The 16,422-nt window shown below is 46.0% G+C and overlaps 1 protein-coding gene across 1 annotated transcript; it reads left to right on the top strand.

Moving 5' to 3' along the window:
- Positions 1 to 463: 463 nt before the first annotated feature.
- On the top strand, positions 464 to 16,073 carry LOC116480070 (keratin, type II cuticular Hb6-like). The gene is given in 11 exon segments (XM_032172027.1): positions 464 to 532; positions 2,988 to 3,161; positions 3,404 to 3,520; positions 3,787 to 3,983; positions 4,807 to 4,838; positions 7,506 to 7,517; positions 7,520 to 7,611; positions 12,578 to 12,703; positions 14,176 to 14,395; positions 14,827 to 14,855; positions 15,864 to 16,073. Coding segments are annotated over 11 exon segments (1,278 nt in total).
- The last annotated feature ends 349 nt before the right edge of the window (positions 16,074 to 16,422 follow it).

Here is a 16,422-nt window from a genome sequence, read left to right as displayed (position 1 = left end):
TCACAGGTTTTGGCTGACCTTGACTCCTGGGCACCGCCAGCCCTCAGCTGTGGAAGAAATGCTGCCAACGTTTCAGAATTGCCCGAGTGTAGGATTTTCCAAAGCCGCATATTGATGATGTTACCCCAGGAGGGAGGAGAAATGACAGTGAAATTTCCCAAGCTCATAAAGGTGACAATATGGCCTCTCCACGTGGGGAGGCAGACAGAGCCAGGTGCCTGGGTTTATAAAAGGTGCTAGCAGTGAGGGAGAGGTCAGAGTCCTCTTCTTCCTCTGGCTTCATGTCCTCCAGCAGAGAGTTGCCATGACTTGTAGATTGTCTTGCCTAGGCTCCCGAGAGGAGTCTGCAAATCCAGGTCCTGTGCAACCACTCAGAAATATGGTTATGACCCCGCCCTCAGCTGCATCTTGCCCTCTGGGCCCTGGTCTGGTGGCTGCTGCATCACGGCCAGCCCATGCTACCATGGCCTTACTGGGGGCTTTGGCACTGGTTCCTGTGGACACAGATTCAGCTACCACTCTGGCAGCACGTGTGGGCCCAGCACTGCCTGCATCACGGTTGTGTTGATCAGTGAGAGCCTCCTCATGCCCCTCAACCTGGAGATTGCATAGTGCATAAAGCAGGAGGAGAAGGAGAAGATCAAGTGCCTCAACAGCAGATTTACTGCCTTCTTCCACAAGGTGGGTGTCCTGGATCACACCCTTCCTGAACCCCCACCATGTGCACAGCCAGGACTGGGCACTGAGGAAAGAATCAGAGGCAGGCAAGTCTCTGTCTGCCTGAGGTCCCAGTCTGGTAGGAGAAGCACACAGACAGACAGACAGACAGAGGCACCCAAGGCCCAGAAAGACTCTGACAGTTCAGATACGGAGAGCTTGTGGAGGAAAGATGCCAAATTTCAAAATTTCAACGAATTTAGTTTAAAGATCTTAGTTGGATTTTATATGCAATTTTAGAATTGGGCAGCCCTTAGAACTGATCAGAGGAACTCTGGCTGTACTGGGTCCCACAATACTTATGGACAGAAAACAGAAAGTGACACATGGAAAACAGAAGTGAGGTACAAAAACAGCTGGATTGTTTACAGCTGGTGTTTGTGAACATTTGGCTGCCTGTGATTGACTGAAGCTCAGTTACTGTGATTGGCTGAAACTCAGCTATTTGTTATAAAGGAAAATTCTGAAGTTAGGTTTGTAAGGGATACTTGGAAGGACAGCCGAGGAAGGAATGAGGCCAATAGACCCAAGTTCAGGCAAGCTGATTTATTGTCAGTCCTGTCGGGCTACCTCCTGACAAAAGCAGAGGAGGCAGCCCCACTTATAGGCTATTGCAAGGTTTTATAGGGCATGTACTCCTAATTCCAACTAGGAATGTTGGAATTAGCAGTTTCTGGCCAAGGATCTGAGGTAGAGTTATTATAGGTTAAAAGAGTGCTGGCCAGGCGTGGTGGCTCACGCCTGTAATCTCAGCACTTTGGGAGGCTGAGGCGGGTAGATCACGAGGTCAGGAGTTTGAGACTAGCCTGACCAACATGATGAAACCCCGTCTCTACTAAAAGTACAAAAATTAGCTTGGCGTGGTGGCACGCACCTGTAATCCCAGCTACTCAGGAGGCTGAGGCAGGAGAATCGCTTGAATCTGGGAGGCAGAGGTTGCAGTGAGCTGAGGTTGCGCCATTGCACTCCAGCCTGGGTGACAGAGCAAGATTCTGTCTCGGGAAAAAAAAAAGTGCTATAGTACCCTGGCACATAAGTCAATTTGCAAGAAAATCTGTTTGGGATTTTGGTGCAAACTTGCCTTGTAATATACTCATTAGTCTTGGTTGTTAAATCACATGACTGGGTTAAAGTAAAACAGGTCATGAGAACAAATAAGTCTGGAAGTCTAATTCCATAATAGGGACCAGTGCTATAATACATCATAGATTGATCCCTTATGAAATAGCTACTGGAAGGCCTATGCTCTAATAATAGAACCTCATTTATTTTCTACTCCCCTAAACTCTGACATAACTAAATGCTGCACGGTTTTAATGCATTATGCCAAAGTATATTTTCACCAGGTAAAGGAAGCTTTTCAAGATCTATCAACTGAGGACAATCAAACCCTTCACAATCTAGAACGCAGAGATCAGGTCATCTGGAGAGGATATCTGAGAAAGACTGCCATTGAGCCCCATTGGAGGGGACCGTATCAAGTTCTTCTCATCACCCACTCTTCAGCAAAACTTCAGGGCCTTGGACCTTGGGTCTACATCTCACAACTCAAAAGGGCCCATTCAGAGTCTTAGAACTGCACATCCATTGGAGACCTTAAGATAAAGCCAAGCAGAGAAGTTTCTTCCCAGAAACAGACAGTATTCTAGATGTGGACAACTTTCCCAAGACCATGGATCAAGACTTCTCTGCCGTCATGCAACTTTTAACTCTCTTAAATTTTTCCTTGCTTACGCCTTCCTCATTCACTTGGCAGGATAATGCTGTAATTTGAATTTCATAATCAGTAGCTTCTGAGAGTAACTTTTTTTTTTTCTTTTTGAGGCAGAGTCTCTATTGCCCAGGCTGGAGTGCAGTGGAGTGATCTTGGCTCACTGCAAACCTCTGTCTCCTGGGTTCAAGCAATTCTCATGCCTCAGCCTCCCAAGTAGCTGGGATTACTGGCATGCGCCACCATGCTGGCTAATTTTTGTGGTTTTTTTTTGGTAGAGACGGGATTTCACCATGTTGGCCATGCTGGTCACAAACTCCTCACCTCAGGTGATCTGCCTGCCTCAGCCTCCCAAAGTGCTAAGATTACAGGAGTAGGCTGCCATGCCCAACCTTCTGAGAGTAACTTGATGGAGTGTTGTATCTGTCATGTCAAATCAAATCTTTACATGACCTACAAAGTTCACCTATTGGCCGACTTCAGCGACATTCCTAATGCAACTATTTGTTCAAATTATAGCTATGTTCTCAACTTAAGTCGCTGCCCCCACCTCCTGCAGGAGATCCACGTCCTCCAATCCCACATCTCAGACACCTCTGTGGTTGTCAAGCTGGACAACAGCCAGGACCTGAACATGGACTGCATCATTGCTAAGATCAAGGCACAGTATGACGACATTGTCACCTGCAGCTGGGCCGAGGCTGAGTCTTGGTACCACAGCTGCCTGGCAGATGTGGCACCTGCCTGCTAGATGTGGCAGTTGGAAGGGCAGGATGTGAGATACTTATTAGATAGACTTATTTTGCCTGGGGATTCTGGATAGTAGGCCAATGCTCTCAGGTTGGGGTGGCTGAGCAGGACTGCCATGTGTGGTTGCACAGGTTGAGCACTGCACAACCTGCACAATCATCCCTAAAGGAAGGGATATCCCACACTGAGCCTCATGAGCATCTCTGCTTCCCCCGGTTGGGGGAGGTGAAGGCCACGGGGATCAGGCATGGGGAGACTGTGGGCTGCACCAAGGAGGAGATCAAGGAGCTGACCCACATGATCCAGAGGCTGATGGCCAAGGTGGAGAATGCCAAGTGCCAGGTATGTGGCATCTGTGCCCAAGGCCAGAGAGACTGATGACCTAACCTTTGTCACACAGCCCATGTGTGCCCTACCTGGATCTCAGCATTCATTCTCCAGTCCCTTTGTCCACGTAGAGTCCCTGGTTGTGGTCAGTCAGGGAGTGCCAGGATGATGAAGGCAAGAGGCCCTGTTTCTGAGGTGCTCCCAGCTGAACGGCAGACTGGACATATCCAGGTAATGGACAGAGAGACCATAACCTATCTTGTTCTCTTCTGGTCCCCAAGAACTCCAAGCTGGGGGTGGCGGTGACCCAGTCTGAGTGGCAGGGTGAGGTGGCCCTTAGTGATGACCGCTGCAAGCTGGCCGAGCTGGAGGGCACCCTGCAGAAGGCCAGGCAGTACCAGGAGGTGATGAACTCCAAGCTGGGCCTCAATGTGAAGGCTGCCTCTTCTTGCCAACTTCTAGATGGTGAGGAGCAGAGGTGGGTGCAGCCTGTAGAGCTGGGCCCAGAGCTCATCTGCATAGACCTGCCCCACTTTTTAGCACCATCACTTACCCAGCCCTCACTACTACTTCTGTTTTCATCTTGGAACCCTTTTAGGATCTCTACCGTATTGAGCACGGTCCAAGGAGCGGAGTCTTAGTTGAGTCCACAGGCCAATTTCCAATAGGCTCCTTGTATGATCTATTAGGGACAATGGTTTGTCTCAGAGAACTTGTTCTCTGAGATAAACAACGCCCTAATTTTTAATACTTACTGATTTCAGAGTTGTATATACTTCTGTCATGGCTGATTTCAGGCTGTTGCTGTGACTTCATGTAGAATTGGCTAGAAATGTTCACAATAGGCTCTTGTGAGCTGGTGGGAACTGGTTCAAGAACACCATTGGTTGGGACCAGGGTGGAATGGTGTCTCACACTGAAAGACAAATAGGAAGATATTTGTCTCTTCTCTTAGATGAAAAACCTGAGGCTTAGGGAGACTGGGGGGGTTGGGGAGTCAGCCTGGTGTGGAGTTATTGGGACAGTTGGAGAGTTCTTTTGTGTCCTGCTGCATTTTCGCAGGCTCCACTTCCCGGGGGGATCTGGGAGAGCCTGGGACTTGTGTTGTTTTGGGACAGGGTTGGGACGATGCTGGGCGTTTGAGGGTGCTAGACCCAGGTCTTCCCTCCTCTCACTTTCTGGGAAGTGCTTGGGTGACCTCTTGGTTGACTGAGTTCAGAGCTGGCGACCACATGGTCTCTGGTGTCATTGTCAGGAATTAATGCCCAGTGCTTAAGCTGACCTTTTCTCTCCTGCACCAGGCTGTGTGATGGCATCAGTGCTGTGAATATCTGTGAGTAACTCTGGCCCTGAAGGGAGACTCTGAGGTTTGCCAGTGGGACGAATTTTTTAGCTCTGAAGGTGGAAATACCAAGGGAGAGGTGGTTCCATTCATTTATAGCTACACAGCTACAAAGAGGGAGCTGATTGACAAGTCTTGAATGGAATCATTCCTTACGCCAGACTTGTCAGAGTGGCAGTCTTATTATCCTCACCATAGTGAAGGAACCAGAATGTGTCACCTCAAAATATGTATCTTTGACATAAATATATACCTTTTTTTTGAGACAGGGTCTCACGCTGTCACCCAGGCTAGAGTGCAGTGGTGTGATCATGGCTCACTGCAGCCTTGACCTCCTGGGCTCAAGCCATCCTCCCACCTCAGCCTCCTGAGTAGCTGGGTCTACAGGTGTGTACCACCACACCTGGCTAATTTTTTTCTTTTTTTTTTTTGGTAGTGATAGTGTATGAGTCCGTTCTCTTGCTACTCTAAAGACATACCTGAGAGTAGGTAATTTATAAAGGAAAGAGGTTTAATCAACTCATAGTTCATCACAGCTGGAGAGGCCTCAGGAAACTTACAATCATGGCAGAAGGTGAAGGGGAAGCAAGGCACCTTCTTCACAAGGTGGCAGGAAGTAGAAGTGCCAGCAGGGGAGATGCCAGATGCTTATAAAACCATCAGATCTCATGAGAATTCACTCATCTTCACGAGAATAGCATGTGGGAAACTGCCCCAATGATCCAATCACTTCTCACCAGGTCCCTCCCATGACACATAGAGATTATAGGAACTACAATGCAAGATGAGATTTGGGTGGGGACACAACCAAACCGTATCAGATGGGGTTTTGCCATGTTGCCCAAGCTGGTCTTGAACTCCTGAGCACAAGTGATCCACCTGCCTTGGCCTTCGAAACTGTTGGGATTATGGGTGTGAGCCACCGTGCCCGGCCTGACATAAATATTTTATCAAGCTAAAGGCAATTAAGAAGATGCAGGGGAGCTCTCTGCTTTCCCCGTGTTTGCCTAAAAGCAGAACAGAGAATTACAAAGACAAAGGTCTTTCTATCCTCTCTGCTTTCCTGCCTAAAGCCAAGATGTAAATTCTCCTTGCAACCATTATGAACTTAGAGGTGGCCCGAGAGGAATGTGGGTAGACTTTACTCCATTAGTTTACCCATAAATTTACCTTCCCACCTTTTCTCACCTTTGGAAGCCTTAAACTGCTTTTCTTTGCCTTGTCATTTCTCTAAAATTGATTATTCTTTGTCGAAGATGAATATACAGTTGGCCCTCTGAATCTGTGGATTCAACCAACTGCAGGTTGAAAATATTTGGAAAAAAACTGTACTGAACATGCACAGAATTTTTTTCTTTTCATGACTTCCTAAACAATACAACTATTCATACAGCATTTACATTGTATTAGATATTATAAGTAATCTAGAGATGATTTAAAGAATATGGGAGGATGTGTATAGGTTAAATGCAAATACTGTGCCATTTTATATAAGGGACATGAATATCTTCAGATTTTGATATTTGCGGGTGTCCTGGAACCAGTCCCCCATGAGTACTGATGAATGACTACATAAGCCACGCAGCCTGTGTGTGCCCTACCTGGATCACAGCATTCATTCTCCAGTGCGTTTGTTCATGTAGAGTCCCTGGTTGTTACTTTTCTCCTTCCATGACGTGCACTGCTCCTGTTGATAAACTTGCTTGTTTTTCTCTTGTTAATCTGTCTGTTGTTGCAGTAGTCTGTCTCAACTACAAATTTATGTGGGTTGAGGAAAATTATAATTTCTCCCCTTCAGTAGGAAGCTCTTATTCTCTCCCTGTCCAAACATACTTGTCCGTGTTCAAGATGTCAGTCACTTTACTGGATTAAAACATGCATTTAATCTTCTTTAAATACATGTGGATTGAATGAGCTGTAATCAAATCCACATGTCATAGATCCTGAGGTCGTCCTGATTTTTTTTTTTTTCTTTTGAGACAGGGTCTCAGCTGAGTAGGGTGGCTCACCCTTGTAATCCCTTTGGAACTTTGGGAGGCCGAGGCAAGTGGGTCGCTTGAGCCTAGGAGTTTGAGACCAGCCTGGGCAATATAGTAAGAGCTCATATTTATAGAAAGAAGGGATTGAGGCTGGGTGTGGTGGCTCACACCTGTAATCCCAGCACTTTGGGAGGCTGAGGCAGGTGGATCACTTGAGGTCAGGAGTTTGAGACCAGCCTGGCAAACAGGGTGAAACCCCATCTCTACTAAAAATACAAAAAATTAGCCAGGCATGATGGTGCGTGCCTGCAATCCCAGCTACTTGGGAGGCTGGGGCACAATAATTGCTTGAACCTGGGAGGTGGAGGTTGCAGTAAGCTGAGATCGTGCCACCGCACTCCAGCCTGGGTGACAGAGTGAGACTCCATCTCACAAAAAAAAAGAGAAGAGATTGAGATTAAACCCCAAGATGGAGTCCCTCCTAGTCAGGGCTTCAGTCCCTCACACAGACTACAGGGAAGCAATGCCATCTTCACCCCTGGAGATGGAGGTGAGCAGAAGCCATCCTCCTGGCTGCTCCCGGCTGGTAGGAAGCCAGTGCTGATTGGAGGTGGGGCTTTTTGGGACCAGCTCCCACCCCGACCAAAGGGTTTAACTTCTCATTGCTGTCTCTGTGCAGGTGTGAGCAGCTCCTTGGTGGGGTTGCCTGTGGGGGCCTCTTGGCCACCTGCACCTGCGGCATCAGCTCCTGTGGGATGGGGCCTGTGGCAGCAGCTGCAGGAAGTGTTAAGTTGGCAGAGCTTGAGGATGCACCCAGCCCAGGCTCTCACCCTTGAGAGGGTCCCAGCTGGCCCTACCTGACCTTGTGCAGCCCGGTGGCGGGGCGCCACTGCTTGACCCACCCTGATCCATGTTGTCTGCTTCCCACTTCTTACTTCTTGTTGTGTGGGAATCTCTCTTCCTTGGCCCCTGATGCCCTCAAGCTGAGAAAGGCTATTGAGAGGAGTGGCACATAGCCCATGGGCATGTTCTGTTTGAGGATTCTGACCTGACTGAACCCACGAAGAGGATAGCCTCTCACCAGCCATCTTCCAACCTTCCGCTTCCCTTGCTGTCTTGCTCTTCCCTTCCCTTCTCCGGTCTTCTTTTCCTCCTTGCTTCTTGCCTCCTTTAGAAGGCTAAAATGTAATAGACTGACAATGCCAAGTAAATGAATCAGCTGAAACTTTCATGGAGTGTAAAATGATTTAGCAACTTTGGAAAACAGTTTGGCAATTTCTTATGAAGTTAAACATGCACTTATCAAATGATGCAGCAATTCCACTCCTGGGTATTTGCTCAAAAGAAATAAAAGCAGATCTATACAGAGACTTGTACATGAATTTTATAGAAGCTTTATTTATAATAGCCCTAAATTGGAAACAACCCAAATGTGTACCAGCAGATGAATGGATAAACAAATTGAGATATAGTCATACAATAAAATATCATTCAGCAACAAAAAATAATGAACTAGATTCATTCAGTGGTGATTAGATTGGAGCATACATCTGTCAAAATTTGTTGAACTTTTACTTTTAGAATGTGTGCGCTTTATTGAGATACAATTGTATGCAAATTATATCTCAATTAAGTTGATAAAATAATGATTTAAAATGCATAAGATACTTAGAAATAAATCTAACACATATGTGAAAGACTTACACCTAGAGAAATATAAACATTACACAAAATGTTATAGGAAAGAAAAGATAAAGAAGACATAATTAAATGAAGAGCTATACCATGTTCTTAGATAGGAAGCTTTACTATCATGAATGTGTTAATTATCCTTAAAGTGATGTACAGAGTTGATGCAACTATACTCAAATTCCAAATAAAGATTTACGTAATTCTTGACAAGTTGATTTTAAAAATTTATGGGGAAGAATAAAGGTCAAGAATAGCTAAGGAATGATGAGAAGGAAGAAATAGGTACTCTCCCTTTCAGGGATTATAATGTATTATAGAGTTATAATAATTGAGAAAATATAGTACCTACACAAGAAGAGACAAACTGACCAATGGAACAAAATAGCCCCTGAATTTATTTATAAATAAATAAATGATTTTGTTGTACAATAGAAGTGGTATGGCAGATCAGTAGTGAAAAGGACTATGCATTGGTTAACCACATGTAAAAAATAAAATTAGATCCCTGTTTTCTCTTATACACAAAATCAGTTTCAAATTAATTTAAATTACAAATGTCGAAGGCAAAACTTTAAGAGTTTTAGAAGAAAATATTGGAGAATATTTTTCTGACCTTGGTATAGAGAAGGATTTTTAAACATGGCACATAAAATGCTCAACATAAAAGATTGATAAATTAGATTACACTAAAATTAACAACTTTATTTTTCAAAATAGGTGATAAAGTGAAAAGATAAACTGTAAACTTGGTAATACTTGTGATATATATAAGTGATATAATAGTAATACTCAGAAATATAAAGAACACTTATAATCCTTTAGAATACGGCAAAAACCCAATAGAAAAAAATGGACAAAAGAAAAGGAAATACACATGTAATAGACATTTAAAGAGATATTAAACTTTAACGGTAATCATGAAAATACAAAGCAAGACCAAAAATGAGATTGCATTATTTAATTGTTGAAAATTAAGACACATTAAAGAGGATACGAATCTTTTTCACATTGCTGAACAAAGTGTGAATTGTTATAACAACTTTGGAAAATAATTTTATATTATCTTATAAAGTTAACACCTTTATAAGATTCTGACCATCCTATGAGTCAGAAGTTCTGTTTGTAGTTGTATACAAATCCTCACATATGTGTATCGGAGGACATGTAGAAAAATGTTCATGGCACCACCTTTGTAAGAGAAAGAAACAAAACAAAACAGTAATAGAATTACCTAAAGTGTGGTATAGTCACACAATGGAATACTGTAAGAATGGAATACTAATATTATAATGGAGGAATACTAGCTACATAATGTTGAATAAAACAAGACCCTGTGTGACATGCTTTTTATAAAAAAAAGAACAAAAACACTGAAACAAATATATATTTAGGCATACGCATGTATTTGATAAAACTAAGAAAAAACAAAGGAATTATATCAACTTTAGGGGAGTGGTTACGTCTGGGGTGGTTAGGAGAGGACAGGGTAGGGAAGGAGCATGGAGCTAAATGTAAATTACTAGTAAGGTTTTAGTTTGGGGATCAGTAAGTGGGTTCATGAGTATTTCATTTTCATTATATTATTAAATAATAAAGTAATATGCTAGTTATAAGAAATAAACTTAAAACATGAGGACATAAGTTGAAAGTAAAAGAATGTGTTAAGGTGATTGGTTAGATCAGATTGCCTTACACATAGTAGAAGTAAATGATTTTTCCATGCAACTTATTTCAGTAGATGTGTGTGTATTTGTACGTAGGTAGTGATTCATGATACAACATATATTTCTTATTTAGAGTTGAGGTTAAAAAACAGTTTGACAACTAGTACCCCAAAGAACCTCTTGTTGAGGTCCACCAGCAGGTATGTACAAGCAAGTTCATGGCAGCATTGTTTGTTATAACAAAAACAAAAAACACATGTGCTACCTATAGGAAAATGGAGATATATGTGTATGTATATATATAAATATATATATATGTATATGTGTGTGTATATATCTGTATCTATCTATATATATGTAGTCATACTTTGGAATACTATACAGCACTGAGAAATAAAGCTACATGCATCAAAAAGATGAATCTCAAAACCAGTATGTTGAGGAGGAAAAAGCAAGTCATAGGAATGTACAAGGTGTAATTCTATTTATATAAAACTTAAAGGTAGGCAAAACTCAACACTAGTTTAAGGATACACACATATGACATAGTAATAAAGAAAAGCAAGGGAATGACCAACATAAAAACTCAGGACAATGGTTACTTTGGGGATCAGATGGGGTTAGAGATGGATCAGCAAAAATCCCGCAGGGGACTTTGAAGGTATTGGTGGGTACACAAGGATTTGTTTTATTATTGTTGCTATTGAAATCAATAAATGTAGGTTTTGCCTACTCTTTTGCATGTATGAGAAATTTATAAAACAAAAGGAAAATGCTAACCACAGCTTGTGCTCTCTAGCCCCTACTCATTCCTACATGTTAAAGTCATTGCCCTACCCAAGGTTTCGTACCAAGTCTTGGGACTGGCATCCTCAGTCCCAATTTCTTGCCCTCCTGTCAATCTTCTACACTGCTTCTAGACAATCACATCTCATGTCAGGCCACTGTCCTGCTCAGACACCCTCTGTGGCTCCCCAGTGCCCATCCATAAGCGTAAGCTCCTCAGCTCCACACATTTCCTCCACCTGAGGTAGCCTTCCCCTCCTCCACTTTCCTTTAAGTTCCACTTCAGCCCAGAAACTTCCATTTTCCCATCTGGGGTCAGAGTAGGGCCCCCTTCTACCCTATACCCCTGAAGGCCTCCTGGGCAGAACTCTGTGATTGTAATGAGGTGAGGTCACAAAGCACCCAGGAAGAAGAGGCCCTAGTCCTCAGTGGCAAGGATTCTGGTAGCTCTTGGGCTGGAGCTGGGCTTTGGTGCTCAAGAGAGGCTTGGAGGAGACCACAGTTCTTTAGGGTGAGACTCATACACGTGGCTCCCTGGTCACACAGGGATGAGGTGTCTTGGACTCCACCCAGATCTGTTGGGCATACAGCTTTTGGGAACAGGAGCAGAAAAGTGGGGGGCAGTGGGAACACAGCAGAAATTGAGATGATGTTTTGAGGTCTGTTCCCCCACACTCAATCTGCCCTAGAAGAAAGTTTGCAATTGGCTGGTGTCAACAGTTCCTGCTCTCTGGGTTAAGGGGGTGTGTATGACCTTGGTGGAGAGCAAAGAGCATGGGCTTAAAATGCAGTCTGGCTCAACTGTTGGCTGGCAGGGTCACTCACTCCCCTCTTGCACGTGGTGGATGGAATGAGCCCTAGTTTGCCTGAGGAAAGACAATGGGAGAAGTCACATCCATCTGGCCAACTTCATGGGTGGTTGTGAGGCCCTAGTGAGATGGTGGAGTAAAAGCTTGTGAAAAGCATCAGGCACTGTGCAAGTGTGAGTTACTGTTCCCTGGCTATTCGTGTATTGAATGCACATGGGGGCAAGGTGCAAGAAGGGAAGAGGTTCCCTGATTTCATAGACAGCAATTCCCATAGCAGCCTTGGGTTTGGGGAAGAAGCTGGAATCTAGATCACTGTCCCTGGTTTCTGATTAATGGCATTCAAGTTAAGGACATTTCTTCCTAATCCTAGATTTTAAAATGTGTTTTTTAAATTAGGAAATACTGAATTGCATTAATTTTTTTTGTACTAATTTAAATGGTTAGATGTTGTAAACTACAATAATCAGTTTCCTAGAGTTTAACTCTCCCTGTTCCTGGGATAAACCCTGTGTGATCTCAGTCCCAAAGCTCCCCTCAACAGATCGCTGCCCTGTGTTGCTGCCCTTCCTGCCTGAGTTCAGGCTTCCTTTGGCATCTTCTGGCCCCATGGGCACAAGGCAAGCTCACTGTGTTCTTTCAACAACCTTTGGAGATAGGAAAAATGATCACTCCCATTTCACAGATAGAGAAAGGGATGCCCAGAGAGGCTAGGTGACCACTGGTGACAGCAGGTAGATGGGCAGCCCTGTCTGCCCTCCTCACCTCCTGACTACAGCTCCCCGCTGCCGCCTGCTCCACAGTGTGAGGAATTAAAGGCAGCTGTGCAGAAACACACGCACAGCCTGAAGCCCAGCAAGGAGGATCTGAACAGGCTTAATCAGGCCATCCAGCGGCCGACTGTGGAGGTGGGCAGTGCTGAGAGTCAGGTGAGAGGTGGGAGTGGGGGGCAACAGAGTGGCCATGGCGGGATAGTGACCATTATTTATGACAACTGCCCCTCCCCACCTACCTTTGGATTAGATGGCTACACTTTCTCTTAGTGAATGTCTAAGCATACAGCCGTGCAGCCGCATGCATATCTCATGCTTACCTTTGCCTAGGACCCTGTGTATTTTATGTAAGTAATGAACATGTAGGTAAATCTGTATGAAGACATATGCTTGTTTGTACATCATTATCTTACTTGTGTATGTTCATTTTTATGTCTGTGTTTTGTTTTTCTCACTTAGTATTAAATTTGAGCCCATCTTCAGAAATTGCAAGATATTACCTAGAAACCCAGTTTTCTGGGTTCTATGTCAAAATGTGAAGATCTGGCAATGTTAAATTATGATTCTCAAATGGCAACATTTGGCTAGAGGAGAGAGGCCTCTATCATCTCTCTCTTTTTCACATGCAGTATAGGCTGCCTGGTGTGCCACAGTCCCCACCACTCCCAATCCCGTCCTTTGGATGTGAGGCAGAGGGTCCCTTGCCATTTATCACTGTCCTGGCTGCATGTTATTATCCTTGCAGAAGAGAAAAGGTGCGGAGTCAATGTCACTAGAGAAATGCAAGTCTGAAAATATAAAAGAGGTCCTGGTGATTTCAGGAAATGGGAGAGGGCAGACGTCTTTGTGGAACTGGGTACTCCTGATATGTGTTTAGCCTTCACCTTTTGATGCTTCCAGCTAGGCCTCTGCAAGCACTTGCATTTGTGAGCCTTAGAAAGGAGCCCGTCCTCCAGGACACTTTCTTTCTCCCATGCTCTCTTAGCCTCCTCTCTTACTCCACCCCCCTCCCAGCTCTCTCACACCCCCGCTGGCTCAGGTCTCACTCCATGGAGGGAAGGGCTTCTGTTCCTGGTCTTTTCTTGCTTTCTGCAGATGCAAGTGTCTCAGGCTTGGAAGGGTATTCATGGAGAGAGATCTCCCTTGTACAGGAATGGGTGACTCTGAGAAGGGATAAGCTGCCCAGGTTCTGAGGAGGCAGAGTGAGTGGGTGGGCCATCATGGTCAGGCTCCCACCAGCCACAGCTTTTCTGGTTTCCCAAGCAGCAAATCCACTTCACCAAGGTCTTAATATTTTTCCTCCTGAATACTATAAACTCTAGGTTCCTGTGAGGAATGGATATTCTTCTTGCTAGTTTTCCTTAGGAAACAATAACCACAGCATTACATGCCAAAGAGCATTGGATGCGTCTGGGATCCTGGCTCATGTTAGAAGTTTCTCCATACTAGACATAAAAGGCTCTCTCTCAGCCATCCTAGATATCCGGTTTCAAATCTTCATCCTGAAGGTAGACAGGAGGGCAGGTTCTTTTCATCTTGCTGTACAGACACACAAACACAAGTTTTGGAACAGGTGTGCTCACTCCTTGCAACCATGGACAATCTCCAATCCCTCATTGGCTCTGCAGCCTCAGAGCAAGGTCTGGATCCTTAAGGGGGAAGGAGTGAGGGCCAAGAATGTCCTTCTGTCCTTGGTCTACTCTTCGCCCCCTAAGCCCTGTGAACTAGAGGAAGCCAAGGACCCGCCAGCTCTGCAGGAGGAGGGTGGCTGTGGCAGCACCAAGGGCAAGCTGGCCTGGCTGGAGGCTGCCCTGCAGCGAGCTAAGCAGGATGTGATGCAGCAGCTTTGTGAGTACCGGGAGCTGTGATTGTCAAGTGGGGCCTGGACTTTGAGATTGCCGCCTACCACAAGCTGCTGGAGGGTGAAGAGAGTGGGTGATGGGTCGACTGGGAAGTGCTTCAGATGTGGCTGCAGTGAGGAGTGCAGGGGCACAGGGCAGCCACCACGCTCATCAGCTAGGGAAGGGTGGAGAGAGATGACCTGGGTATCCAGGAACTCGTTCCTCTAGAGCTAGTTTTCTCTCACCATCTTACAGCCCTTTGAACAAAAAGTTCTAGCTTTTGGCACCTGGGACAGGGTGACCCATAGTCATCCATCCCAGTATCAGAGACCAGGGGCCGGTTTGTCCATGGAGACAGCTGCAGGGACCAAGGCCTAGCCAGTGGGAATAAAGTCTCTGTGTGAAGTGCCTTCTTCTCAACTCTGCCCCTCTCCCCAGGCCTGGGGAAGGTGGGGTTATATGACCAGGTGGGGCTTGGCTTTCAACTCAGTAGACAACAGTAGGAGACAAGGGCTGTCACCAGGCTAGGGGAGGGAGGGGGAACTGATCACCCATGCCACAGGCATATTGCATTGATCACCTCCTTTACACCTCACAAAACCCTGGCAGGGAGGTCCTATTATCCCCATTTTACAGATGAGGGGTAAGTTTCAGAGAGGTTAAGTGACAGCTTTAGGGACACACAGGTAGAGTGATTGAGTGAGATTTGAACACTAGTCTTCAGATTATGGAGCTACCTGCTCTGGGGTCTCCTTCAGAGGTTTAAAATGTTCCCTCATGGTCTCACCTTCCAAGATCAAGTGAGGCCAAAGAAAGTGTAGTGTTTTGTTTTGTTTTGTTTTGTCTTCTCTTTCCTCCAAAAAGTCATCAACAAAAGTGAGTTATATGAATTTAAGACAGGAGTGATCAGAGCGCGCCAGGGAGCTTGCAGGGTGGAAGGACTGCTGTCTGGGAGGGTCAGGAGTGTGTGTCCTGGGGAATGCAGAATACCAAACCTAGTAGACAGATGGACTCACCTGCTTCCTTCTTCCCGCTGGCTTGGTCTGGGATTTGGGGCAGGGAGCATCAGTAAGTAAACAGTAGGCTGGTCGGATCTTATCTTATTATCTTATTCTCCTTATTCCCTCCTTCCCCGTCCACACCTTGGCGTGCCTCCTCTTGAGAAGGCAGAAGGGCTGTGTTTCTGTTCCTGTGTCTGCGACAGCTCCCTTTATGCCTCTCCTTTTGTCGGGGGCTATTTCTTCTCTCGGGGGTGACTCTGTGTTTGCGTGTGTGGGGAAGGGGTTTCTGTGGTCTGTTCTTTGGGGAGGGGTCTGTGTACCTGTTCCTTTGGGGGAGTTTGTACATCTGTCTCCTGGTGGGGAGGAGGGTCTGTGTATCTGTCCGCTGGAGGAGATGTCTGCAAGTCTGTCTTCTGGGGCTTGGGGTTGGGGGAGGAAGGACTTTCCTCCCTCGGACAGTCGTCCTCCGTTCAGCCGGGCCCCGCCCCGGGCTCCGCCCGCCTGCTCCAGCCGCGAGCAGGCTCCGGCGCCCTGGAGACGAGCGCCCCTGGCGGCGGCTACGCGCTCTGCGGCTCTCCCGGCTGTGTCCGGGGCTTAGCTGCAGCAGCGCCCGCAGATGTTGAACCCTTCCCGCCTCCCTCCGGAGAAGACAAGGAACCCTCAGCTTCTGCGCTAAAGACTTAGCCCTCTTGTGTCAGATGCCCCCTCCCATAGAGCTGACCCCACATCATCTTTCCTTTTTGCCCCCCACACCGGGACGTGAGGCGTTGGAGCACAGCTTACAGGACTATGACCGACCATCCCCAGTGCAGGTGGCCTGGACGCTGGTGCCATTGGGTAGAGGTGGCCAGCTTACCTGGACCAAGAACCCTGCCCCCCTGAACTGCTCCCACCCCTTCTTTCCAGGGACTTCTCTGCAATAGAAAGTTGTGGAGTGGTCTGAGCTGCCAGATGTTTAAACCCGGATTCTCCAGGCCATTCCCAGAGCACAGACAAACCTGGCTGCGGTGGAGGGGTCAGGGCGAGAAGAGTA

The sequence above is a fragment of the Hylobates moloch genome, unplaced genomic scaffold, assembly GCF_009828535.3.
Source record: "Hylobates moloch isolate HMO894 unplaced genomic scaffold, HMol_V3 SCAFFOLD_13, whole genome shotgun sequence".
NCBI classification, from domain to species: Eukaryota; Metazoa; Chordata; class Mammalia; order Primates; family Hylobatidae; genus Hylobates; species Hylobates moloch.
This window is presented reverse-complemented; position numbering and strand designations above follow the sequence as displayed.